Consider the following 27,250-nt stretch of genomic DNA (forward strand, 5'->3'; position numbering starts at 1 on the left):
TTTCACTTACACTCGGTGAATAAACGTGCCGTGAGTCACGTTTTACGTTTCTTTACGGTCTTATGTACCTGACTTCACTCCACTCCAAACGATGCTGTCCCTTTCTAAGTATACTAAAAAACAGAGCAAGAGTTATATCGGAGTTTTATACAGCGCCTCTAGGACTCACTTATAGAACTAAATAAGAAAATTGACACATTTTCTCACGTCTACGTAATTTACTATCTATGCATCTCGCTCTCGCATATTAGTGCAAGTGAGATGCACAGAAAGAAATGTTACATATACTGATGGTAGCCGTGAACATGGAGGGTAGAGGTAAGGAGAATCCTTTATGACTTTATGAGAAAACTCCTTTATGGGAGAATATTTGCAAAAACTGGGCACGATGTCAGCTATTATAATTTTTCTAAATATCTCCAGAGTAGCGAAAAAAGAAAACCCATAAACCTAGTTTTTCATTGTATCAATACCATACTAAAAATCATGGAGAATGGAAGTTTCTCGTATTTAGAAGTGGAAAAACGTTTTCTCTTTTTGTATAGACGATTACGACGTATAGTCAGACCGTAAAAAGTCTGCAGCGATTTTGATAGCCCACGCAGTGCAAGTGTTATTTTAAACGTCAAACTTCTATAAAATTATGACGTATAAATAACACTTAAGCTGCGTGGGCTATCAATTCCGCTGCAGACTTTTATTGGTACTACTATAGTATACTTCCCTCTTAACCCTTTACCAGGCCAAGGGAAATATTCCACCCACATCTTATATCGGTTACCGTAGTCAGGTTTTAACTCCAAACCACCTACAAAATATTTTGTCAATCCCTGAAAATATTATTTTATGATCTTCATTCACAACACGCTTCTAAATTGCGTAATATATCTTTGGCAACCATTTCAATTCACTTGAACGCTAATTTCAGCAAACTACGGAGAAATTCGAACACTTTCCATAATTTCTATGAAACAGAAGTACATAGATCGAACAATTTTTTGATATTTTGTAGATTTTGAGTGTTGAAAGCAAATGTAATCGTAAACATTGCTAAATATTCATGCATTATTGTGTATGACCAGAATTAGGATGTGGGTTGACATTATCCCATGGCCTTATTAGAGTTTAACTGTGTGGGAGCTATTTTTCCCATGGCCCGGTAAATTGTCTTGTCATGTCATAAAAACTCACGTAAGTAATAAAACAGTTTTTGTGTTCAACCTAGAGCGAATTCATGTACCTAGCTATAAAATCTCCTTTTAAAGGCTTTCCCTGAAGAATTTCTTCTTGTAGATAGTATCATAAAATTGAATAATTGTGTTGCTTTTAACCAAAAAGTAATGAGGTAAGTATTTAGTATCAGCATTGCACCCGTGCGAAGCGGGGGCGGGTCGCTAGTAATAATATATAAGACGGCGACATACCCGACAAATGTCGACCGTACCGTCCCTCAGGATATATTATCGGTAGTTATTTTATTATACTTACAAAAAATAAATACGTACCGAGAATGCCCTTAAACGAATTAGGTACCTACTCGTATTTTTGATACAGCCTGTATACTTAAAAATAAATAACAAAAACCAAAGAGCCCCAAAATCTAATCGGGTCATGGGAAGAATAGTTCCCACACAGGCAAATTCTAGCCAGGCAATGGGATAGAGTCATCCCACATCCTAATTCTGGTCATATCACAAGGACGCAGGAGTATTTAGCAAAATATATGATTATATTACCTTACAATCATTAAAATCATGAAAATAACAAAAAATGGTTCTATATATCTGCTTGTGTTTTTCTTAAATTCAGTAAAGTGTTCGAATTTGTAAACAAACCACTAACATCACTGGTCAAGTGGATTTAAATGGCTGCTAAAGATATATTATTGGATTTTGAAGCGTGCCATGAATGAAGATCATAAAATAATGTTTTCAGTGATTGATATAATGGTTCGTAGGAGATTTGGAGTTAAACCTTGACTATTATAACCGATATAAGATGTGGGTGGAATATATCCCTTGGCCTGATCAAGAATATAATAAGACAAAATCTAGTATGACAGTTCATTACTTAGACAGGCGATGGGATAACCGTAACCCACATTTTTATTTCTGGTTTAGAGGAAGATCTCCGACTTTCATAAATACATTTTTTACAAGGCGTTCAATACGGTTGCAACAGCATATAAAGTACGTATTAAGACACGCTGGTTCTTCGGGGCCTGGTAAAGGGTTAAGGTTTTTGACGGAGACTTTTTCATTAATTAATTACATGGAGATTATATTCCTTTACCTCTACCCGCCACTTAGAGCATTTAGAAAGGAGATGTCATCGCTGTCATTTTCTTTACTAAACGCGGGGACGTCAAATGTATTGCTATTTCTACATGATTTGTACGTAACGTACAAATAGCCATGTCAGTCCATACAAAAGTTTGCACAATTGTGCAAGTTTTTCGGCACAGGGGTGAGTAATATTGTCGACAAAAAAAATAAAGAATATAGACTAGGTATCTGCCGTATTCGAACTTCAAGATATTCACAAGAGACGACACGTAGTAGATCCATTCTAGATACGTTATAGTTTAGATATCAACTAGTTCTCTTTTGCAGCGCAATTCGGGCAACCAATGTCACTTTTACGTTAGATAGCGTAAGATATCTATTACATGTGAATTGGATCTCTAAGTCAAATCCCGAGGAAGTCGTTCAAGAGTATCTCCAGAATCACGCCAATGTCAAATTTGACAGGTTAGATCTTAAACATATCGTTATCCTACGAGTATCTTGATGGTGATGTCTAAAAGATATCTAATAGATATCTATTTCAAAATCCGAATCGGGCCCTATGATATTTGATTTATTCGGTTGTCAATATAAAACAAATGTAGTTGTTCTTTCTTCTTGTATGAGACGCCAGTACTATGTAGTCTTGCTTGAGATTAAGAAACATTATTTGGTGTTAAAACAAGCTTTTTTTTCCTGCTTGGAACCCTAATCCTAACAGTAAGCACTCAATGACCACTCCAAACCAATTTCCCAAGACCAATTCTAAGACCAATTTTGTCACTTTGTTACTGACTCAACCTTCATTCTAAATTTTTTTAAGATTTGACGTTGCCATAGTTACGAAAATAATAAACACATCAATATTAGTAATCAATGTATAAAATAAAATATACCTATTGTATTCAAGAAAAAAATTGCAAAATATGATAATTACGTAAACATCATTAATTAACGAGTTAAAATTATAACTTTGCGTGTTAAAAAATAGGAAGCAAAGTATATGGCGCGATTATACAGGCTACTTTTGGCTACATATTTATTACCTATGAATTCTATGATGAAAATAGTACACACATGAGAAGAAATCTTAAAATACTAAAATAGGTATATATTATATTATGGTCCGCTTCAGTCCGCATCATAACAACGGCCGTCTCCTACTGCTAAGTACCATTATCAAATAGAGTGTGCGGAAAGAGAAGAGTTGTGAAATGTAGGGGAGCCCATACATTATACCTACGACTCTTCTCTTTCCGCACAGACCCTGACCTTAATAGCGATCTTAATTTTATAGTAAATGATCTCGAGTATATTTCAGTGCCAAGCGCCCCATTTCCAATACAAAATGAACCCACGCAGTGGGTTTTTGGCAATAAATGTGTTTAAACCTTATTTAAATTTTCAGATTCTAAACCACCACGAAAAGTTTTTGAAGAAAGTTTTATATTTCCTGTTACCAAATTGACATGAAAAACGATTACCTAGGTATCAAACACAAGAATTTGAACATCGGAAAATAAACTATACTTACTTATTAAAGAAAAATAAATAAACTCGCAGAACATTTGTATGTTTTATTTTATGTAAGATGATAATACTTAATAAAATACGTAGGAATTCTTGCGTACATATTATAATAGGTCTTGCGGTATTCTTATATGTGTTATGTGCAGTGTGCACCCAGCAACAAAAGCAGCAGCATATCCTACCGCTCCTTGTAATGAGCCTTAATTCTTATTGCATTCATGCATACGCATGCATACATGATGCCATCCGGATTTTCATGGAAATGTTGATTCTTGCCTAAAACCAAAAACTGCTCGTAAGCAATGTGATCTTCGCAAATGTAGCAGTAGAAACAGGAAAATATGATATCAAGTATAACTCATTACCTTTGTACTAAATCAGCCTTTTATCGAGCTATTAATTGATTTACCCCTTAAAGTTTTGCTTGAAGTTTACGTACTGTTATAAATTTATACATATTATTACGTTGAAAATTGCATTAATACTCGTGAAAAATCTGCGTATTTGTTGTGTTTACAAGTTGACAGAAATGTCACGTTGGAAACGCACGTATTTTTCAATAACATCTGTCACGTTTACTCGCGTAAAGTATTTACGCAGAATAATTCTGGCTCAGTTTTCATTATATAATTAGAAAGAGAGCGTTTTAGGTGTGAAGTTAGGCAAGTATGGAAAACTCGCGTAAAAACGTCTATAACTCATGGTACCAATTGAAATTTTTAGTTCTTTAGGTGACCGGTAGAGGCTCTGTACAATTACTCCATACATTTTCCTTAACTTTCTCACTATCGACTGTCATTCACGGAACTCATAGTAGAGCTACAGATCTGGCGAACGCGAGGGTGATCAACTCGAACGTACACCGTGACATGACACACGACCACACAACATGAATACACTTGGATGGTTGGCAGTCCTCAACTGTGCGATTTTCCTGAAACTACCTGCCTCGCACAAGCAAACTGTGGAATAAACTGTCGCCCGCGGTATTTCCGGACCGATACGACCTTCAAACCTTCAAGAAAAGAGCGTACTCCCATCTTAAATTCCGGCAACGCGCTTGCAACCTTTCTCGTGTTGAGGGTGTCCATGGGCGGCGGTAATCGCTTACCATCAGTTGATCCGTCTGCTCGTTTGCCTCCTATATCATAAAAAAAGGAACAGATGGCCTATCGCGGACATCGAAGTTCGTAAATTTCGGGCATCTTTCAATTTCACCCCAATAAAGGCGTAATTAGAGTACAGACTAGATGGCTCCTCTACACAATGGGCCAGCGCCGGCCACTCCAAGGGACGCATTTATGCGTTAGAGGGAGCAAGTGATATTCATATTCATATTCAATTCTTTATTGCAGATAACAGATGATCCATATTAAATTAAAATAATTAAAATTACGTACACAATAATAAAACAATAAATAGGTACACTTAAAAATGATTAAAATAATAAAAATAAAAGGTACATTTTGGAATTACAAACACAAAATAAATAATAATAATAGTTAAAATTCAATAATAATAGTTAATATTGCAATCTCAATAATAATAGTTAATATTGCTATCTCATTCTACCGCATGGCTGCGTCCTTTGGAGTGGCCGGCGCTGGCCCATCGTGTAGAGGAGCCCTGAGATAGTAGCTCGAAATTCACCTACTAACTTCGATTTTTGCGGTTACAGCCCAGTACTATAACCACGTAAATATAATTTTATAGAAAGGGAACCCCGTGAGCTTTAGTATCAAAATGTCCGCTTGACTGGGCTAAAGACCCCATAAATAGAACGGCCTGTGACTCGGAAGCGAGGAGCATAAAATGCATCCTGGTTATATTCTCTTCGCTACTGAGCACAAGAGAGTGTTAGACGACCGCGGGCGACAGTTCATTCAATGGTTTAGCTGTACGAGGCAAGAAGCAAAGAGGAAACACAGGGTGTTTGGTACATCGTTTGCCAAATTAAAACGGCAGATAGGTTGAGTCATTTGCTATCTTCCCAGGCCTAGAAATTTTTGAATTTTGCGCACGATTTTTTTTTCAGCTCTATTGCAATTTTTCGTAAATTTCAAATTTTTACTTGCGCAGTAGTAAAAAAAACCATGGCCAATTTTTTTTTCTAGGCATGAGTAGATAGCAAATGAATCAACCTATCTGCCGTTTTAATTTGGCAAACGATGTACCAAACATCCTGTATAAGTGAAGAAAGAGTGGTAACGCAGTACATCAGTTTTTTTACCAAAACGCGCGTTATTTCGTAGTCGACATAAAAAAAATACTCGTAACATGGTACATACGATAGACACATGCTTGGTATAACGCCATATTACAGGGTGCATTATCTATCTATCTAATCTAATTTAATACCTTTAAACGAGCAATTCTTCAATATATATGCGACCGCTGCAGGGGACCATCGAGTGCGCCGACTTCTGGCCGAAAGGTGTCGTGTTTCGGAGGTTCCGGGGCAAAATGCCGAATCCGACACAAGAGCAACCGACACAACGGAGCCACGCCGTTTTGTCGTCTAAATAGTGTTTAGTTTTAAGTTTATAAAATACATATGTATGTTAGTCTGTAAGGTATTTGTAATATGGGCCTTGTTGCCTGAATTAAATAGTTATCTAAATAAATAAATATAGAATAGAATATAGAATAGAATAAGTTTATTATCAAAAGAACACATAACAGAATATGTCAGGGGTCTCCGCACTAGGCTACGCCTGTGTCGCGGGGAACCAGTTACAATTGAAATATGAGATCTAAGTTACACAATAGGTATTTCGGGGATAGGAATATATATAGGTATTTCGGGGATCTCGGAAACGACTATAACAATTCCAATGTAATTCGAGGGCGATAACTCGGTCTAGCTAGGTCTTATCTCTGGGAAAACGCACATTTACATTTTTGAGTTTTTATATATTTTCTGGTCTCCCAGATATTTTATACTTAATACCGTCTAAAGTACGGTACACTGCGTCAATTCGGGATCGTTTGCCGCATCAAAGAACGTCAATTGCCTGGTTACCTTAAAGGTACTTTGATTCAACGCCTGCTTTAGGTTAACGACCCAGTGAAATCGCACCCTTAGGCGCAGCGTGTAGCAAGACCTTAATAAGTATGTATAAAAAATCAGAGATACTTTTTGGGCTCGGTCTAGGACAACAGTAGATATTTATATATTAACAAAAAATAATTATTATTTGAAACCGCCTTTGGCTCGAGCTCGCTAAAGGAAGGGAATAGCCATGGATACTATCTATTCCCACCATAATAAGATTAAAGAAGCTTCACTGACACAAAGGTCACAACTTCCGTGGTACTCCAACTATAAAATACCATTTCGTAAAAGACTATACTTATAATTGTAATAACATATATTCGGATAACTCCGAAAAGTTGAATATGGCAGGTATTTTTCACCATTTTTTTTTTGTTTTCTCTTTGTTCGATTTGTTGCTGTAAGTTTTGTTGCGACAATAAATCACTTTTTATTTTTTTATTCCAAAAATGGACTTTATTATTATGGAGTACATACAATGCATTTTTAAACTGTAGGTATATGAGACGTGATCCGCCAGTGACGTGTGACAAGAGAAAACGGCATCTAGAGCGAAATAAGGGTGAAATTTAAAAATCACATGAATAAAATTAAATTTCAGTTAAAATAGTAACTACAAATCCGTAGTTCAACTGACAGCACCCAGGAATACTAGGTAACAAATTGGACAGAGCTTTATATCCCCCAAAATACCCGCCTAAAATCGCAACACAAGAGTAACGCTCAAAATCAAAACACGTCAAACGCACCTTCCATCGGTAAAATTCCGTGTGAACATCAAAGAGAAATCAAACTGGATGGCAATTTGCGCTCTTATTTCCAAGCGGGAAATCTGAACTTTTCTGGCCTGGCGGGCCTGTCAAAATTGCCGGCCTGTCAGAAGTGTGCTGGTAACTGGCATAATTCGTCTGGCAGCCGCCAGAGGGCGCCTGTCACACCGGACGTGCATTTTAGAGGGAAGATTGATTCCTTTTTATTTACCGGGAAGGTTCTATTTTAAAGTATTTATGATTTGTGAGATAAGAGTTGTTAATTCAAAGGCTAGGCTAGAGGTAATAATATCCTACACCCTCTTGTATAATGAGAGGGTAGAGGATGAGCATTCTCTTAATAAATAACGGTCTCTATGTGTACAAAATATAGACTGCGATTGCTACTTAGCTACTTTTGAACGCGAACTATAGATTATTTTTAATTATAAAAGTATTCGAGGGTGGCAGATACTTTTAGCACGTTGTTTCATCCGCTACTTATTGATGTTGAGCTGACTGTACAAGTCGGAACTCATAGAAGGAAGTAATCCAAAAACTTATTAAGTATTTAGTGCCTATTCTTAATGTCCAAGAAGGTATAGTCGCGGACGGTCTAGAACGCAAAATGACTAGTGTAATATTTTGCCTATATCCCTTTTAGTCTACATCGCGACCGGTATAGACGCAAAATGACCACTTTTTTATATCGCTAGGGTAGGTTAGGTTCGTTAGTTATCTTCAAATGGCCGAAGGCCAAACAGCACAGAATAGGAGCCGTGACAGCGGGGCTCCGTCAACATCTCTAACGTAAAGATAAAACGAGTAGCCATTTTGCATTCTGGGCCGTTCGCGATGTAGACTAAAAGTGATATAGGCAAAATTACACTAGTCATTTTTCGGTCTAGAGTTCTAGACCATCCGCGAATAACCCTCCACAAGAAGCAAGAAGATAGCTTCATTTTGAAACACCTGCCGCGCTAGGAAATCTGTTTGCTTGGATATCAGTCATTAACCATCACTAGCAAAATATTACCTACCGTAACATTTCAACTGATTATACAAGATACAATACAATTAACAGACCGGCCAACGCAGACTCCGAAAACTACATTTTTCGGCCACGTATACCCACAAAACGACATGCAATATTCAGCATAAAAAATTATCAATTCCTTATGCACATAGGACATTTTCTACGTGTCCCAAATATACCTCGCACTTAAGTGTTACTCTCTCTGCTACCGTGTCAGTAGCGCCCAAATGCACAGCTGCATAAACCCTGCGCAAGAGCAGAAAGTCGTATCGACCTATGTGACTCGTTCCTGGTTACTTAGGTATGCAATTGGTGGTTAAGCTCTTTCGCATGGTCCTGCAAGACACGTGCATTCGGAATAAAAGTTGTTTACGGCAGTGCGCCCAGGTGTGCTCAATAATGCACGAATGCATTGCATTTACGTGCACGACACGTGTTAATATCGTGCAAGTGGTTTTAGGAGATGGACGCCGTGTTTGTATTCTTGCGGAATTTTGTAGAGAGCGCATTCCCATTTTTTTTTGTCTTGCACAGGGCCTAATTTCATCTTACTAGAGCTATTAAGACGAAGGGTACCTACAAAAAAATTCAGAATCCAAAGTCTCTGATGTTTATATGTAGTTGGTCACTTAAAGAAAAATGCTCTGTGCGAAGAATTTCCTTACCTTCTTCACCTACATGTTTTCATGCGTTCCTTCTCAAAAGCCACTTGCTGGGTTTAAATACGGTCGCAGGTAACGTCCACAATTACCGTATTATTGTGATCCAAGGCAGAGAAGTACATACCCAACCAGACTTAATTTCTGCCTTAAATTCTTACCTGAAAAAGAAGAAAAGGACATAATTTTATACGGAACTTTTATCAACACTGTATCTTCAATATCTTCATCACAAAACTGAATAATAGATGGTAGTAATAATGAAAAGAAAATACCAGTTATATTTATTTTATGTCTGTGTCTGTCTCAAATAAATAAGAAGACAGCTACTTGAAAATGTACAGTATTCATAACTACTAAGGCTTTCAATTTGTAGACTAAGGCGGCTACGAAGCTTTCAATTTGTATTATTGCCTGTCATATATTTATTCGTTTATACTCGTAATACACGCGCCCGAAGCCAAATAGCAACCAAGGTTGCGGGTTTATTTTATTACATCAAATGTCTTGCGTAGGCAGTCGGTGATCTGCCAAAACCATCAACAGCAGAAAGTCAAGAGCAGTACCTACAGCCGTATTCGAACAATGAGATACGTCAAATACTAGATATTGAAAAGATATGGAATAGCTATGTCAGTGTCAAACAAGTGTCAAAAGTGACGTTTTTGTTTGAAGAAATGTCAATTTTGACACTTATTTGACACTGACATATCTAATCCATATCGTTTCAATATCTAGTATTTGACGTATCTCATTGTTGGAATACGGCTGCTAATAACGCCTAACAAAAATGACCTGACGCCAATTCAAAGTTCCATTGTGACATCGAAATGATATCTAAATGATCTGATGACTCGCGCCAATACATTTACCTACATATGCACGCTTGACTGACATCATCAGATGACATCAAAATCTGTATTTATTATTCAATATTCTCAAGACAGGATATTTAGATATCCTTTTTATGTCACAATGTAAAGGCCAACGAACGTACAATGACATCAGAATAATATTTAATCATGTTATTTAGCAGCCCATTCTGAGTAAATCATTTTAGCATTGGGACGTGCTTATATAACTATGTAAGCTGTAAGTATTATTGTATTTTACTACTGATAAATTATACCGTTGGCAATAATAATTTCATGCATTCTTTCAAAAATGACATATGTGCGCATGCGCAATCCCAATCTAATCGTCGTATCAAATATTTTACGACAGGTAATACGACTATTAGCTGGTCTTCGGTTTTTATAATTCGGTGGCACAAATTCCGTGTTGAAAAAAGTCACCGAAACTTAATAAAAAAAATATTATTTCTGTTCCAACAAAAAGCTTTTAAATCAGAAATTATACATAGCTCGTAAATATATTCTGCGTTATTTTAGGTATGATTTATTCGTTTTTTCGTGCTGTTTTCGAGTAATCCTTTGATGAATCTGCTATGGAAATGTTTTAGCCTCGAAATTTCTAATGTCAAATTGAATAATAAGAATTTCACTATAAGATCGTCAAACATAAAATAAAACTTATAAAAAATAAGTCTAGAATGTTTCTGAAATTAATTTTAAATGTCAAAAACAACACAACAAAATTAAAAGGTTGCGCGGGGAAATAGATAGGCAAAGAGAATAGCTATATTAGGTAATAGGTTATGTTGGGTTAGGCTAACCGCAGACGCACGGAATTTCCATTCGGTTTTCATCAGTTCAGAACATGTCATTACGTACGGAAAATTCCGTGCGTCTGCGGCCAACTTTAGTTGTAGGTAATAAGGTAATACTTACTCAATATCGTAATCAGTAGTTTTCATATTAAAATTGTATTTAAGAGCTACTGTAATTCACAAACAATGATAAGAATCAAATGAATAAATAAGATTACTATCTTATCAAATACATATCTAAAATATATATCTACGTCAAACGATTACTAACTATTACCAGTATTTTTTATGCCTCAACTATATCTTTGCCTCGATTATCATTAGAAAAAGATGTAGGTATTTTTTGTCCCCATTATATAAAAAAAGTGTTGTAAATATTCTGTTTCCTAAACTTTAAAAGAAACAAATATTGTAAAAAAATAAAAACCGGGCAAGTGCGAGTCGGACTCGCACACGAAGGGTTCCGTACCATAAAGCAAAAAAAAACCGGAAAAAAATGCAAAAAGAAAACGGTCACCCATCCAAGAACTGACCACGCCCGACGTTGCTTAACTTTGGTCAAAAATCACGTTTGCTGTATGGGAGCCCCACTTAAATCTTTATTTTATTCTGTTTTTAGTATTTGTTGTTATAGCGGCAACAGAAATACATCATCTGTGAAAATTTCAACTGTCTAGCTATCACGGTTCGTGAGATACAGCCTGGTGACAGACAGACGGACAGACGGACGGACGGACGGACGGACGGACGGACGGACGGACAGCGAAGTCTTAGTAATAGGGTCCCGTTTTACCCTTTGGGTACGGAAGCCTAAAAAGTACCTACTACTTTAGTTAGTAAATTATATCACCAATCAAAAAATCTAATTTATATTTATGTGCCTAAAACTTGACCAGTCGAGTATAACTGTCTATGAGATAATTACGGGGCGAAAACTGTATAAAATGTGCTCAAAGCAACTATGCATTGTCACAGGGCGGACACGCCATACATCTAAAATCATTTGCGTTTATATGTGTGCACGGCACGTCTGTACAAGCGTCATTGTGTGAGTAAGTGGCTTAGGGCTGACTCGTGCGGCGCGCGGGGAAGGCGAAGCCGAGGTTTGCCGAGGCCGGCCGAAGGACACGACGAGCGGCCCGCTGCGTTGCATAATTCGACCGAAATACGTAAAAAAACAAAATAAAGGTTTGTTTTATTTCGCTCCAATTGTTGAATTGGCTTTGTCAGTTTATAGTCCTGCACGTACTTAGACTTTCAACACGCCATTATTAAATGTACCTTATTGTTGATGCCTATTGATTATTTTATATAACATACATAATTAATTCTTAAATTCTTAAAATTTAATTAAAAATCAAACGCGAATGTCCCGCGACCAACACAAGTTCTTTTTTGTGAAAAGAGTGTTAAACTAAAAATAAAACATTTACGAGGAATATCTGTGTAGAAGGTCTAGTTACCTTAGTTACTTTAAATATTAAATGTTGGCTTAACATTCACAAATTCAACGAACGGGTTTTAATTCATATGATATTATTATTTTTACGCAAAAGTATAGCCTTATTTACTGATACATATTTCGTCTCTTTGGAAAATTATATTATTATTCATTTCTACAATAAGTAGTTGCCCGTACATCGCACAATACACCGGCATTTTGAACGTTGCGTCATCGCGTCGCGGCGTCGCTAGCCGAACTGAGCGTATGTCAGGAGTCCGTCAGAACTCAGTCGCGGGGCGAGGTAATCCGAGTCGGGGCGGGGCGGTGCGTGTCCGTTCTGTACTGTATGATAATACTATTACTTATTCTGTGGCATTGTCTCTCTTAGAAGCCTAATTTAAGTGAACGGAAAATGTACGAATCATAGCAAGAACTCTAAAGTACACTTAAGTTTTGGATAAGTACCTTAAAATGTAAAAAAGGGAGAAGAAGAGATAGACAGACAGTTCACTATAAGTAAGACTATATTTTTTGTTAAATAAACCTGAACCGAACAGGCGACACACAGATATTTATCATCCAAAACTTTCCAACATCTTTATCATCTAGATGTAACTTTTGAAACGGTTAAAACTTCAATAGTTCATATTTCCTTCAACCAATCCGTAGTTGATGGGTAAACATGTTTACTCTTTGCTACAGTATTTATAAAACGCATTAACAGTGTTCTTATCCTACGGCGCTTAGACCCTTTTTATTCATGTTTTATTTGGCTTTAATTGCTAACAATCATAACAGATATTAGCAATTAACTAGGTATTAACCTCTAGCGGCCCACCATACAAGGAAAATTGGCAATCGAATTTGAATCAACGGTATTAGAAAATAGAGTTGAATTTGTTTTGTTTTAAAATCGAACAAAACGAAATAAAAGAAACTCTATTCCATTTCATTAAGATTTAAATTTCATTGGAGGTAATTTGTACTAGTATTAGGACATTGAACCCCAAGAGGTTAAGTTTCGTCCTTTTGAGTTTTGTAGGTTAGGTTTGAAGGAAGGGTAGGTTTGAGTTTTAAGGTTATATTCCAATCATATACCGACCACGTGCAACGCAAAGACATACATAACAAACCAGTATAGGAATTAGGTTTTTACTTAACGTTGCGGTTGGCGGACGGATCTACAGTACATCCATCACTGCACAAAGGATTGCAAGCGATAAGTACTCAATTCCCATGGCCGAAGAGCCAATGTGAGTGTAATTAATTGACTGAACGCTGTGCAAAACGCCCCTCACGTTTTGCACAGCGTTCAGTCAATTTAGCGTTGATGTTTGTGACAAATTCTCGTTTGATTACGTCTTTATTATAGAACTCATGCAAGGCTCGCTAAAAAAAACTCAAAAAATAGAATAGAAAAAGCTTATTTGGTGTCACAATAAAACTTAACCTAAAAATACACATACTAACACCAAAATGGATGCATGGCGCTGGTTTTCTGAGCAACCGGAGAGAAAAACACAATAAAATTAAACAAAGAAAACCTAAAAAAAACTAAGCTGACACATAGGAGAAGGTGAGTTTAAACTATAACCAGACAAAAAACAGTAAGTACGTATAGTGCTTTGAATAATTAGACAGAAAAACGCTTCGAAGCACGACAAAAACAACAACAGAGTTACAATAAGTTTCAGTTATATTTTTATAATGAAGCCTAGTTCTTGTACGACTATCAGCCGTATTCGAACAATGAGATACGTCAAATACTAGATATTGAAAAGATATGGAATGGATATGTCAGTGTCAAACAACTGTCAAAAGTGACGTTTTTGTTTGAAGAAATGTCAATTTTGACACTTGTTTGACACTGACATATCTAATCCATATCGTTTCAATATCTAGTATTTGACGTATCTCATTGTTCGAATACGGCTGTGTTTACACTTAAAATTTCAAGTTTACGTATAAAATTTAAATTCTTTGTTCTTTTTACCAATCGTAACAGTATAGAATATATACTAAGAGCCCGTTGCAGTGTCGCCGCGGATCGGTGGCACATTAATCACCGCACAAAGCCGCGGCGATATTGTTGAAAAGCTCCCGCGCGATAGCTTTCATTCCGTTCGGGACACACGTTTAAACGTCTTAAAGATGACGGACACTTTTAGCTGGTTTTAAGGCACGATTTGAGAAGCTCGGTTTAGCTCGGCTTCCGATAATTACTTCTCCGAGCGAGAGCAAATTTCAACTTAGTACCTACGAGTATTACAAGCGTGCGATAGATCACTAAGTATTGCGCTATTGAACAATAACTAACAGTTTTTTTCTTCTTTAGAATCCGACAAGTTGTTCACCGAAAGCCTTATAGTAATTTAAACATTTTAATTCAATACCCCCAAATTCTAAAAACAAATGAAATTCGTAATTGCCACGCCAACCCGTGGTCACGGCGCAATTGTTCCGAATTTAAAAACAAATTAACTTTCAAAAGCATCTTATAACGCTCATTCGGTCGTTCTTAATTTGGACCTTAATCGGCCGCAATACGGCTGATAATTGTTTTGATATAAAAAGTTAGATACTAGCTTTTGAAAGTCACTGACGATACGCGGGCCGCTAAGTTGGGCTCGCCGCCCAAACGAGGTGCTAAACGCTGGCTGGACACCGCCCGTATAACTGACCGGTGTTCCAATTGCCCTGAAATTTGAGCCGTATTAGCGACAGATTAAAGTTGCTTTTTGAACTCAATCCGTACGCAAGGTTCTAAAAGTTACGTTCAAAATTCATAAAATTATCCAAGTTCGCTAATGTTTGAATTAAATTCGCAAAAGTGGGGTCGGTTGGTCCAGTAACTTTCTTCAAACCAACGCTCGAAACCGTTTACAATATGTGCAAGTAAATATCGAGGAATTTTGGTTTAATCCGACACGCGTATTCGGGAAACGAGATAATCACAAGATCTAGAAACGATATAGAGATCAACTAGATTTACATTAGAAGATATCGAATCGAATCGAAATCGTTCAAGAGGACCTCCAGAATCGCGGGAACGTCAAATTTGACATATCTATCTTGTCGAAATCGTTCAAGAGGACCTCCAGAATCGCGAAAACGTCAAATTTTACATATCTATCTTACAAATATCTTTAAATTATCCATATCGTAACTTGTTGAGGTCGAGTAGAGATCTAATACATTTTCATAATCGAGCCGCGAGTTTGTTTCTTAAGAACGCCAACGTTTGGCGAATGGTTAAATACAGTAGATTGTGAACCAAAAGGATGAAAGGCACTCATTTCTGCCGAGGTAGTTCGAGCGTTCGAGCGCCAATAGTCCGAGGCTGAAATCATGCCTTTCACCCGAGTTAAACACTCTACTTTTCATTTCCAATACGAGGAAAGCAAAATGCATGTATTTTTTTAAACATGACTAAGTATACATGTATTTTTATAGTATATTTGAGGGTAAGTACTTTATTTTTATGATAACTGCTAATTGATCTTTAAATTAACAACTTAGGCAAAAGTACCGTTATTTATGGAATGGGGGAGTCAAATATCAGAATGGAAATTGTATAACAAATCCATTTATACCCAAATTTCAATTAATGACATCGTACTTGGAACCTAAAATGCTGTAGTACAGAAACGTATCATTTTCTGCACACCTTATAAAACAACAATGACCCTCTTTCAGAGCATGAGAGATGAAATAGTTATTTGTTTTACAAGGGGGCAAAGTTGTTGTTTAAACGCTCGTGCTAATATTGATACCCGAGCAAGCGAAAGATTCCAAAATTGAACCACGAGCGTAGCGAGTGGTTCGAATAATGGAATCTTGAGCGTTGCGAGGGTTTCAAAGCACGAGGGTTAAACAAAATTTGCCCCTGAGTGAAACACAAAATTTTTCACCACACCAACCCGAAGCAAATATTAAATGTAAAATATCAAACAAGATGAAACCAAATGAAATCCAGATGAATGTTATTAAATATTTATCATCCAAAATCATCATTTAAAAGTCAATTCTACCAGCAAACATAAGAAAACAACTCAAAATTTGCATTTGATTACTTTGCCTCACATGCGAATAAAATGCAACTTTGCCATCAGTTTTTGAAGTGCAAAGTAAGCCTTTCCGAGCTGGTGTGGTGAAAAAATAATTGTAACATGTCACCGATTTTTGAGTCATATACATTTTGTAGTATATGTAGGCATACTATCGCGTCTTTCATGTATGCATCGCAAAGCTGAGTTAATTTTAACGCTGCACCTTTACAGACAATATGAGACTCAAATAAAAAAAACAGGGTAGCAATAAAAATATTGCGCCCAAAATTGAACCTTGTGGGACTTTCTTATGTACGAGTATGTTAGACATAAGTACTAGATTTGTGAGTTTTTATTCCGTCCATTATATCTGAATAAATTATTTTCTATTTATTAAATATCTAGAAACGAAAATGAGCCCGTGCCTGATGCCGTAGTTTTCCTAGCAATAAATAAGTTATGGTTAACCATATCAAATGCAGAACTAAGTTTTATCAAAATTGAGACAAATCTTCCCAACAAACCGGACCCTAAATTAAAAATTCAGCGTGCTAATAAAACGTCACCGCAGACAGACCGTGACGTCATCAATCACCGAGTAATGACGTCATCCATTATCAATTATTGACAGCGTGGCGGAGACGTTCTCCAAACGTACTCTGTGTTGTGAGGATGTAGTGCCTATTATAAGCTGGCCTAAATACAATGAATGATAGGAAGTGTAAGATAAGATAAAATATTAAAAGGTAAAAGATACATACCTAATTATATTATGGCCGCAAAATTGACAGATAAAGTAGATGGCGCCGTACGGTCCCGAACATTATGCGGAAACTATCAAGAGCACCAGCTTGTAATTAATTCGCATTGTAAATGCTTTTTTTATTAATTATATCACTGTGATAATAATAAGTAATCAGTGTAATCACAGTGATTTCAACACAGCATACATTAGCTAGCCAGTTGTCAACGTTGTCATAGTAAAATAACAAATGCAACTAAGAAATTAAAAGCAACACTCCTAACTGTACATCGGTGGACCTTATTACAAAAGGCATAAAGTCCACCAATGTACAGTTAACAGTATAAGAATGAGCTTTTTAAGAGTACCAATGGACCTACTCTTAAAATTTCCGTTGAAATTCGTCCTTACAAAGATTTTAAAAGCTCATTCTTATAGTGGTCTGTTAGTAGATTGCTCGGCGAAAGTCGTGAACAAGACGAGATTTTCCAAGTTTTCTGCCCACATTGATCATTTTAGTTTAGACCTATTAGGCGGGGGCTACTCAGCCCATCAATCTCATGATAATGCATGTGGGAAAAGAATTGACAGCGCTTTTGGAGTTTCGGTCCACTGTTATTTGAGCAGGCGAACGTAAACCTTGTTTATGGTACTGCTAGCAAACTCCTGGCCTACTCAAACAGCAACACTCCGAACTGTACATAGGTGGACCTTATTACAAAAGACATAAGGTCCACCGATGTACAGTTAACAATGTGGGCGATGGTACAACTACGGATAAACAGTAAAAATATCTGCACTGTATTTGTCTAGAGAATAAAGTATCCGTAAAGGGTCCGGGCCAGGGCGTCCGACACTTGTTTTCTATTGTAATGTCGTGCCGCAATACTGCTGCAGTAATGCAGCAGACTGTATTGCTGCAAGAAAAGTCAAAAAGGTCATTTATATCGAGACATTACATTTGCAATAAAATCGACGTTGCTGCCCAGAATATTGACATTTGCGGCAGTTGGCAGTAATGTCGCGCTGCAAATACTGTTGCAGTAACGCTGGCGTAGTCTGGATATGAACGGTACCTTAAAACGTCAGAAATCCGAGATATTGTGGCGCCAAATCAGTATTACATGTTTATTGCTATACAAATGGCCGGATTATAGCTATGAGGGGGGATTAGTACGTGGACACTTTGTCTGCTGGGCGTTATTCTTGAGACTTGCAGAGCTTTAGGAAACCATGTATAGGTACTTAAGAGGAGAGGGGACAACCAAGTCCCCATACAAACATTTTAACATTAATTAATGGGCTAATTTACATTTGATGTAAAGTAACCAATGCCCCTTTGTTAGATTTTTTTAGATTTTTTGATTATAAAAAACAATGCATTTTTTTAATAATCCTAACGAATACTAGTATACTAATAATCCTATCCTATAATAATTCAAAATTCGAAAATAATCATAGCTATTAGTAAATAATTATGCACAATTGTGCAAGGTTATCGGCAGAAGAGTAAGCTCTTAAAGGCTTAATTTAAAAGGTGTCAGTGTTCCGACAAACCCCGCTCTCCACATTTTATTACTAAATATATCCAAGGACTTCGCAAATTAAATATTATCCCTCCTTACCCGGGGTAAGTTACCCTACACAGGTAATTAAAAGCCCAAGGGACAATCAATCATCCAAGCTTTTAAAGCGTCTCGCAAAATCAAATTCCACCTCAGCTTTTATGATCGCGAGAGACTTTGAGTGCTGCGTTTGACAGGCTTGTAATGTTGGTGTGGTCGGGCTTTACTTACGTTTTCAATGTTTATAGGCTTAGAGAGAAATATCTTGGACTATGGAGCAATAAACAAAAACAATCACTTAGAGTTAAGAAAGAACTGTTAAATCTGTCACATCATTATTGAAAGCAAAGATACATTGATTAAGATGCGTAAAATCTAAGAAAATTTCGTGCTTCTAATTTGACATATAAACGAGATGGCGCTGTTATACAGCTTCAAGATACATTTTGCGGTTACTCTGATTGTCAAAAGTTGAAGTTTGACAATTTTAAATGTATTTTTATCTATGCATGTAGCTTACATACTATGGCAACATACTCTCATATTTTTCATTCATCACACTACTTTCAGAGCAATTCTCATTTATCTCCTGAGTGACCACTGACCAGCCGTAGACCTTATTTCTTAGCAATAATAAGGTTGACATTCGATTAACAGTGAGGATGGAACGTGTACAAAACTGGTCGACATTCGAATTGTAAATAAACAATGATCAGTACCAAGACGTGGCCGTTTGCGGCCATACAGGCTTCGCCAGTACGAAACCAAAACGTCACATGTATGTAGGTTTCCGTACTAATATGGTATGTTTTGGAACCATATTCATATTACTGCATGGGTTGCTTTATGGAATATTGTATGGGCTGCCAAACGGTAGGATCTACGTGTTTGTGCAATGCTGACTTCTAGATAAACATATGGATACATAAGCTATATAGATATGGCTGCAAAATGTTTTTATTATTATTTTTGTAATAAGCAGGTAAATAAAGCAAGTCATTTGTAGAAAAAAAGGATAATTTTAAAGCGCAATATTGAAGAATTATTGGTGTTATGAGATTTATTTTAACCTTTTGAACGCCAAACGGCGCATCCATTTGCCGTGCCACTGACGCCACGGGGGTAAAATTTAGTTTTGTGAATAAATAATGCCAACCTAAAAGTGGGGTGCTTTTCAGTAGATTTTCTTCAAAAACCGATCGACGTCAAATGCCGTCTTTGGCGTCGATGTCACGATTTTGCGTTCACGTCAATTGCCGTCTGTGGCGTTCAAAAGGTTAAGGTTTAGGAGCGCTTTGACAAAATACCTATAATCAACATCAAAATCATTCATTAGAAATATAAAGTGACATGTCCATTACCTACTCACGAAGATAGAAACTTTGTAAATTATCGTTCGGTACGAAACCGTATCCTTTCGTTTTCTGTCACAAAAATAGCTATCATGCTAGTCAAAATAGGCTTCCGAGAATTGTATAGACTACGAAATTATATACACTAGTGACCAAAAAACAATTGAGTCGCGATAAAACAAGTGAGTGTCGTGGTCAACTCCGCTCTTCACAAAGCTTACCGACCATCACTCACTTTCAGTCCAATCTATGGTCTATACTAGTTTACAGTCGAGTGGAAAATACTTTCTGATGTAGGATGGATCCATCTATCAGTGCCGATGTTGCAGAAATACGGAGGCGAGCGAAAAAAACGCTAGTTAGTGATCACACTTGTCTGAATACAAAAGTTTGCTAACGGATCAGTATAATTCAAGGGTGTAAAGTTCCGTCAGTTCCGCGGCCGACTCCCTGGCATGCCCTGACAGCCTAACACTGCGTAGGGGTTGAAGGGGTTACGTAGTGCATTCATTCAGTGGCGGATTTGCCCTAAGGCGAAGTAGGCCCGGGCCTAGGGCGGCAAGATATTAGGGGCGGCAAATTGTGACAAAAAATTCGCTGATGATAAAAAGAAATAACTCAAAATGTCGTCAATGTGATGGGTGCTGAGAAAGGGGCGGCTACAGGACCTGGGGCCTAGGGCGGCAAAGACTGCATATCCGCCACTGATCGGATTCGTCCAAGGTCGCGAAGTTGTAATCTTGACACAACGCGAATTTTCATTTCGTTTCAAAGATTTTCTTTCAGTTCATTCATTATATTACTGCCCGATCGCGCATAGCAGCCATAACCGACGCAAATTAAGAACTTACTCCGTGAGAATATAATAACAATTCCATACGTGCTGGGCAAAGATTACTTACTAATAAAATTCTATAACAATAGTTATCTGTCAATAGCAACATGCAAAAACAAAACAACAGTCACTGGCAGTTTGCAACTTTTCGAATTTAAGGTGGTTCGCTTTTCATACAAAATTCAATCAAAGCTCATTAAGTAACTACACACTATTAGTACACAAATATTTCCGCATTTATCTTCTTTCGAATATTCGTTTGCGCGAAATTAACAGGAAAACAATGTTTCATACAGAAATCATGCAAAAATCATAGTTAACTTTTCATCAATTTTACGTATGTGTGTGTCACAAATGTCGTGTACGTTGTACGTTGCCGGGCTGACCACGGCTCGAATTTGGAGTGCCGTCATGTTTAGTGCAATTTTGTTGACACTGATATTTGACAGGTAGTTAATTGACCTAACCGAGAAGTTCGTCAGCTTAGCTAAGAACTATCATGGCGTGTTATGCAAACAGTCGTTTTTTTGCTTGCAAACGGATGATTCCCGGTTCGATCCCCAGTCATTGTATGCTGGAACATAACTTTTTGTATTTTTGTTACACCTAAATTTCGTATTGTTTTTTTATTTTTATTTAATTTTTCTTATTATCATAAATCGATTATTAAGTATGGGCTACACGTATTCTTTTATTTTTACAAAGGTAATTAGAAATTATACTCTTCCTAATCTCTCTGATTTTTACAATCAGGACATCCTCACTGCAATAAAAACCGGGCAAGTGCGAGTCGGACTCGCGCACGAAGGGTTCCGTGCCATAATGCAAAAAAAAAAACAAAAAAAAAGCAAAAAAAAAAAACGGTCACCCATCCAAGTACTGACCACTCCCGACGTTGCTTAACTTTGGTCAAAAATCACGTTTGGTGTATGGGAGCCCCATTCAAATCTTTATTTTATTCTGTTTTTAGTATTTGTTGTTATAGCGGCAATAGAAATACATCATCTGTGAAAATTTCAACTGTCTAGCTATTACGGTTCGTGAGATACAGCCTGGTGACAGACGGACGGACGGACGGACGGACGGACGGACAGCGAAGTCTTAGTAATAGGGTCCCGTTTTACCCTTTGGGTACGGAACCCTAAAAAGAAGTGTATAAAATTTCCTGTGGTTAAAAATAATGGATTTTGTCTATGAATGAAAAACACAATTATTACTATAGTTTGTTTTTTTTAGCATTAGAAATAAGGTACCTAAACAATCTTGACGTGTCTTTTAATTGAAAAACACATTTTAAAAATAAGTTACGGCAAATATGTAACAATTATAAATCTAATACGATCATTTATATTCTTCTGCTTTCATAAGTACTTAATCGTTTTTGATTTTTAAAAAACCTGATAACACTGAGTATGTGGGGGAAGCGCTGCTGGCCTAGCGGAAAGCAATTCGGAGGTCGCGGGTTCTTCTAACCCCGGCTCGTACCAATGATTTTTCGAACTTTTGTACGAAATAGCATTTGATACCTACCTATTTATACACCGATACCTATTTTTCGGTGAAAGAAAACAATGTGAGGAAACCGGACTAATCCAAATAAGTTTACTCTCTGGGTTGGAAGGTCAGGCCAGTCGCTTTCGTAAAAACTAGTGCGCATGCCAATTCTGGGATTAGTTGCCAAGCGGAGATTGAATATCTGGGAGACCGACCAAAGCTTACAAATCATAAAAACTCAAAAATGCGCGTTTTCTCATAGACCTAGCTAAGAGATCAAACCCCTTATAGCAAATTTCATCGAAATCGTTAGAGCCGTTTCTGATACCATCCAAATATATAAATAAATAATTATATATCTAATAATTGCTCGTTTAAAGGTAAGATAACACAAAGGAGAAACAAAAAGAAATTACCTACTCGCACCAGTCTTGAACCCCAATCCTCTTGCACGTATTTCCACGAACATACCGTTACGCTATTGCAACTTACTTACGTTGTGTGAAATTGTCTACTACAAGGATCACGGAAACACTGTTTGCATGTGTGAGTAATAGTAGGAAAAAGCGTGACAGCAACACTCCGTCGAATTAAAAAGGTGGTTTTTGCACAATGAAGTATTCAATGTTTATTTTAATAGTTCAATATTTACTTAAAGAGTGCGCGAAACATACTTTTAAGTATACAAATACCAAGACCATTTCACAAAAAAATTAAATCTGAAATTTTGCAAAAGTGGTGCCATCTAGCGAGAGTTAAGTTTTGAGTAACCTAGGCGAACCACCTTAACATATGTTCACGAAAAACTTCATTTACAATTCATAGTTTCATCCGTAAAAATAAAATAAAATAAAACTATTTCTAAACGTTAGAAATATTTTTATTTTATTACAATTACAATTCATTTGCGCAGTTATATAAAAATAGAAACCAGTTAATTTTCAGACTACTTTTTTTTACTTAAAAAAAGAAACGGCAATGTGTCTGACAGCTAGTTTGCACTGTGGAATCTGTGGGATAGTAAAATGAAATAGTGAAAATAGTAGGTACTTACCGGCTTTAGTTTTGCCTAAGCTAGACTCCATTGGATTGCCGCATTATTGTAAAAAAATCCTGAAACAAAAGAAAACACATTATTTATTTGCACATACTACTTCAACTACTTGACGAAGCACATAAGACGTTCGAAATCACCACACATTTTAAGCGCTCCTGTAGGTACAGTGGCGTTCAAAAGTGCATAGATAGATGCTGACCGTGATGCCTTAATATTCGGTTGAAACATGTCCATGCACTTTGAACTTTGAACGCCAATGTACACTGTACAGTCTGGGAACGCGATCCCTAAATCGCTCTAGTACCTAAATTAAAAATATTAATAAAAATAAGCTTTCGATCATGTCATTTAGCTGTCATTCGCACATCATTTAAAAATAAATAAATAAAAAATAAAACTAAATATTATTGGACATTTTTACACAAATTAACTAAGCCCCACGGTAAGCTCAAGAAGGCAAATTGTGGGTACTCAGACAACGATATATATAATATAAAAATACTTAAATACATAGAAAACAACCATGACTCAGGAACAAATATCTGTATCATAATAGGTACAAATAAATGCCCTTACCATCGGCTTCATAGGCAGGGACACTACCCACTAGGCCAGACCGGTCGTCATTTAGACATCATTTTGCTAGCACAATGTAAGTCAGAATAGGCCTCTTGGTTTATAACGCGAACATCAGATTACAAACCCGTACATTTAACGTGCTAACTCAAAATAATGCCATTACGACTTAGTCTCATCGCCCTCATCGGTTAACGTTTCAACTTCAACCCCGTTGTAAAAGCGAACATGCCCATAAATTTACGTCGTCATAAAACACTAGTTCATAAGCAAAATGTAGTAACCGACATGTGTTTAGAATCGGTAATGTCTTTTGGTATTAGGTTTCAAGAATAGTGCATGTTTATTGTGTGTCGTCAATGCGAGGTTTATAAAATTATAAGTACAATTTTAGACTTTGGTAAGACATTCCACAAGGGACAGAAATAAGGAAGTGACCTTGAGGCCCATTCGAACGTACACTTTGGCATGAAAATGACATCTAAATGGTATCATTTAGTTATCATTCGCGAGTACAATTCGTTCTTACATATCCGGCCAATCAATGCAAATTAATTTTGCACTGTTCACAGTAAAGCCGGGTCAAACACAAAACTGTGGCTACGTCTTTCCTGTAGACATACCCAAAAGTTAAGGACTGTAAACGTTAATTTTCTTATTTAACCCTTATTCACATGAAAAGGTACTCCTTTTATTTGGATAAGTATGACAAAATCATTACCTACATGCCCACAAGCTGTTAACTATAGTCCACAGGAGAGAAAACTGTACAGTTTTGATTAACACACAAGTTTCCTCGACAGGAAAGAAGTGAACACAGTTTTGTGTTTGACCAAGCCGTGACCATGAAACATTGTTAATTTTAATACTCAATCTAAAACGGAGCACCTTATTTAGAAGTTGGCGAGATAAATACGGGCCGCTTCCATAAAAAGCTGGCGAAAGTTTATCAATTAACGCGCAAGATACAAAACTTTCCGATTTTATTGTTCCGAGTTCTTGACTGATTGGGGGGCGGGATGATGTATAGGGAGCAGACATGAACTGTAGGGGGCAGCACAGGAGCCCCTTGTTTATTGGCGCAGTATAAATGCACAGACAAAACATCCTCCAGACTGAGCATAGTCGCGCTACCCACTCTGCCACGCATACGGTCATTTTACTCCATGTTCGAGTCGAAAGTGTCTTTGTGTGACGTCCGTGTCTTTGAACGGACCAATCACGGCACGGGACTTCGCTCACCTCGTCCCGCGCACCCCCGCATTTTTGGCATCACTCGGTCTAGAGGATTCCTAGTCTATGACATGAACTGTAGAGGGCAGCACAGGAGTCCTTTGTTTATAGGCGCAGTGTAAATGTCAAGTTTATGTTTCCAACCAAAACAGGACAGAACCTACAACGCGCATGAGAGCGTACGTGCACTGTAGGGGGCAGCACCTCCTTTGGCGTGAAGTGTCCATTATGTTTCAGATTTAGGTCACAAGACGGCAGAGCCTCCAAAGCGCACGGTCCATAGCACGTACAGTCGCCATCAGATATATCGGAGCGGCCAAGGCGCTCACAAATATCTGAACACGCCTCTATAGTCAGGGAGTTAGAGCGCGTGCTCAGATATTGTGAACACCTTGGCCGCTCCGATATATCTGATGGCGACTGTACACTTAAGTTGAACACACCGCGATATCAAAATATATAGATTAGTTAAGACTAAAAACCCTTGTATATGTAGTGGTAGGTAAAAAATTGACTGTGATGACAGTGATTGAATGAATAAAAATTTACTCTAATGAGTAAGTGAATGAACCATCGTCTCGTTTTCACATACACGTAATTTATGTGTGAAAATGTACAGTTATAATATAAGTCTATACATCGAAATTATAATAATAATAATAATAAGCCCGCAGGGCAGCTTGTGGCGAGCTGTTGGGGAGTAACGACCCCACGGACCCGAGTGCTCCCGAGAGTCGGTCAGGGTCTCCGTCTCCGGCGTGTCTTCGTCGGTCGGAGTGGACCCCAAGGGGACCCGCAGGACTCTCAGCTCTGGCTTGCCTTAATTGGCCGTCCAGAGAGGAGTCGCTAGAGCTATATGCTCCAGGGGTGGAAGTGAAAGATGCATAAGACGCGAGTTGGCACAGTGGCTGGTAACAGCCACTGGGTAGAAAGCGGCGCACACCTCTCGACACCCCTGAGCCGCTCACACCGATGTTGCTCCTGGTCGTCTTCGCGACGGCAGTTTCAGGGGCCCATCTAGTCAGCGGCGAGTCACCGCCTGCCTCGATGACGGTGTTAACATTGTTATGGCAGGTGTCCGGACCTCTTTTACAATAGCCCAGTCTCATCATTGTCCACCCAAACATCAATCCATAGACCGGAATACTGTTCACTTTTTCTACAATAGTCCCAATGCCTGCTGCGACCGGTTCATGGGTGTTTATTGTTGCGCCTGTGAACGGGTTCCAGCAGGCGTTCTACATGACATTAAAGCTCTCCAAGGGGCCTCTACGTGTTGGATCTATATCCCCACGCAAGCCTATCAAAAGACCGGGATTTATAGGCCCGTGAAATCCAAAAGGAGACACAAAATAATAATAATAATAAAATACTTTATTGCACACTACAAAACAAAAGATACAGAAAAAACATTGGAGTATATGTTTTAGCTCAGAAATCATCTTGGCATTTAGTCTCAGAACATACTCGTTTCGTTTTTATAGTATTACTCATTCAAATTGTAAGTAGAAAAGTTTGGAGTTTAAGCAAAAGAATTTTCTTGAACCTTTAAAACCGAGTCAGTTTAAGTAGTTTGCTACGCTAGTAAAGTTTTCAACGATTTAATTAGGAATTAAGGTTTCTTTCACCTTAAAGAATCTTTAGTCATTTTAAGAGATATGTAGGTACATATTAAGGATGACTCATGCTAGACCGGACCGGGCTCGGGCCGAGGCGTCCAATAGGTATGTCCTTGTCTATGACGGCTGATCGGTGATCACGCGGTGCTTTTCATAGAAAAGGAAGCGCCGGAAGCTCCGGCCCGGCCCCGGCCCGGTCTAGAGTGACAGCCGTATTTTAGAATACGGCTGTCACTCTAGACCGTACCTCATTGTTAGCAATGAGATACGTCAAATACTAGATAATGAAACGATATGGATT

At 37.6% G+C, this 27,250-nt stretch overlaps 1 protein-coding gene and 2 long non-coding RNA genes across 13 annotated transcripts in view; 2 read left to right on the forward strand and 1 right to left on the reverse strand.

The window, feature by feature from the left end:
* Positions 1-27,250, reverse strand: part of LOC134664917 (disintegrin and metalloproteinase domain-containing protein 11) — a 733,539-nt gene that overhangs the window by 671,161 nt on the left and 35,128 nt on the right. For all 10 annotated transcript variants that reach the window (XM_063521633.1, XM_063521632.1, XM_063521635.1 and 7 more), the window contains exon 2: positions 23,519-23,577. In XM_063521633.1, the coding sequence (XP_063377703.1) occupies positions 23,519-23,549 (31 nt within the window). In that variant the 5' untranslated portion in view covers positions 23,550-23,577. The remainder of the gene's footprint in view (positions 1-23,518; positions 23,578-27,250) is intronic.
* The window catches only part of LOC134664935 (uncharacterized), a 91,745-nt gene that overhangs the window by 44,374 nt on the left and 20,121 nt on the right, over positions 1-27,250 (forward strand). The window lies entirely within an intron of this gene.
* Positions 727-27,027, forward strand: LOC134664932 (uncharacterized). Of its 2 annotated transcripts, XR_010098324.1 has the most exons (3): positions 727-1,214; positions 1,936-2,237; positions 27,007-27,027. It is a non-coding gene; the product is annotated as an uncharacterized LOC134664932 (long non-coding RNA). The 2 variants fall into 2 exon arrangements; XR_010098323.1 differs by lacking the exon at positions 27,007-27,027 and having other exon boundaries at positions 1,936-2,243.

This window comes from Cydia fagiglandana, chromosome 6, assembly GCF_963556715.1.
Source record: "Cydia fagiglandana chromosome 6, ilCydFagi1.1, whole genome shotgun sequence".
In the NCBI taxonomy this organism is placed as follows: domain Eukaryota; kingdom Metazoa; phylum Arthropoda; class Insecta; order Lepidoptera; family Tortricidae; genus Cydia; species Cydia fagiglandana.